Source organism: Microtus ochrogaster, chromosome 5 (assembly GCF_000317375.1).
Source record: "Microtus ochrogaster isolate Prairie Vole_2 chromosome 5, MicOch1.0, whole genome shotgun sequence".
Classification (NCBI taxonomy): domain Eukaryota; kingdom Metazoa; phylum Chordata; class Mammalia; order Rodentia; family Cricetidae; genus Microtus; species Microtus ochrogaster.
The window spans coordinates 88071176-88073009 of record NC_022012.1 but is presented as its reverse complement, the minus strand read 5'-3'; the positions used below and the strand labels follow the sequence as shown (position 1 = coordinate 88073009).

General features: G+C 49.1%; 1 protein-coding gene across 1 annotated transcript in view; it reads right to left on the bottom strand.

Moving 5' to 3' along the window:
- Nucleotides 1–17: 17 nt before the first annotated feature.
- Gadl1 (glutamate decarboxylase like 1) overlaps nucleotides 18–1834 on the bottom strand; it is a 178774-nt gene continuing 176957 nt past the window's right edge. Inside the window, exon 15 of the mRNA XM_005348054.3 lies at nucleotides 18–841. Within this exon, the coding sequence (XP_005348111.2) occupies nucleotides 668–841 (174 nt within the window). The 3' untranslated portion in view covers nucleotides 18–667. The remainder of the gene's footprint in view (nucleotides 842–1834) is intronic.

The window sequence follows — 1834 nt, the reverse complement described above, 5'->3', positions numbered from 1 at the left end:
AGAGAGAGAGAGAGAGAGAGAGAGAGAGTTTGCCATGTTTCAGGCACCCTGAACATTTGTGGTACAAACACAACAGTTGTATTTTTCAAAGCCTGGCTTTTTCTGTCAAAGCACCAGCCAAAGTTTTCCCTGGACCATCGTTTCTCAGATTTTACTGTGCGAAAGGCTCACCACTTGTGTTTATTAAAACTTGGGATGCTAGAGCCAGAGTTGCCGATTTGGATGGTGTGGGGCGAGGCTGGAGAGTGTGAGGTTTTAGTGAAGTTCCTTGGTGATGTTTTTGCGGTGGCACAGAGGCCGCATTGTGAGGTTTGCTGCTGTAGGCTCCACACTGTGTGTTTCTAGGTTCTTTAATAAACAGTAAGAGCCGACAATCCAATATCCATCCACAGGCACTGCCTAGAGCCTCCTCAGGGTAGTTTCCAGGATGACATTTGAGGGAATAACTTTTTATTGCTTCTGCTTTCTCCATTCTACAGCCGGTAGCAGCAGGCAACCAAAGAACCCTTAGGAGTATTCGCGTAGTGTTTTGGCTTTCTGGTGGGAGTGGGAATGTTTGCTAATCTCACCAGCAGGGTTGTCATCTACCTAGGGTGTGTCCAGATGCGCTGGATCTGTGTCCCTCCCCAGGACAGGAGTGCTGCCTCTGGGGGAATGGAAGCCGTGGCTACATATCCCTCCCCAGACTGTCTATCTCATCCAGCAGGAAGTCCATGTCTTCCCGGCTCACTTGAGGGCTGATGACCACTTGGCGGAAGAAGTTGACCTTCCCTCGGTGGGGCTGGTAGCCCAGCATGAGACTTCCCTTCTTCATCATTTTCTCCTTAATGGCTGGGGCCACCTGCAAGGGGGAAAAGGGCACAGATAAAACCAACGGTCAGAGCATGTCAACTGACCTTTGGTCAATCGGTGTGGACCTCAGTCTTGTCCTCGAGTCTGACATAATAATAACTCGTCGAGAGTGTACAGCATTTGTACACCAAGTCAAGTGGCTGGGCTGTGTTAGTTTGCCTTTATGATACCACGAGGAGCTGCTGGAGGCATGTCTATTTACAGAGGAGGAAGTCAGGCACATGAGAGTCTTCGAGTTCCGTCTGTTGCTGGGATTAAACACTGCTTAAAAAAAAACAATTTAGGGTAGGAAGGAGTTCACTTCATTTTATATAGTACAGTCCAGCATCAAAAGATGTCAGGGCAGGGACGTGAAACAGAAACCATGGAGGGACATTGCTTGCTGTCCTTTTCTTATACAGCCCCGGACCATCTGCCCAGGGAATGTTGCTGCCCACAGTGGGCTGAGACCTCCTACATCAATTAGCCAGGACACTCTTCCACAGGTAAATTCAATATGATATGGGGAGTCGCTCTGTTGAGACGCCCTTCTCAAGTGGCTCTAGGCTATGTCAAGTTGACAGTTGAAGCTACATAGGACATGGGGTCCCTTACTGAACCCGAAACTTGCCATTTCAGCTGCTCTGGCTGGCCAATGAGTTCTCAGGATCTGTCTCTGCCCCCTAGTGGTAGGGTTATAGGTGCACATGGCTGCACCTGGCTTGAATGCCCTAGATGATTCCTGGTGAGCCTAGTTTATAGAATGGTAATGGGTGTTATTCTTAAAAAAATTACCCTGGGCGGGCTGGCGGAGCCTGCCATGAGAAAAAGCGGCTACAGCTTCCCACCAGCGGGAGGGAACAAGCTGCGCTGGCGGTGGTGGCCGTAACAGACATATAAACACAGGAAATAACCATAAATGTTTATTAAGAAAGGGAAAGAGAGAGAGAGAGAGAGAGAGAGAGAGAGAGAGAGAGAGAGAGAGAGAGAGAGAGAGAGAGAG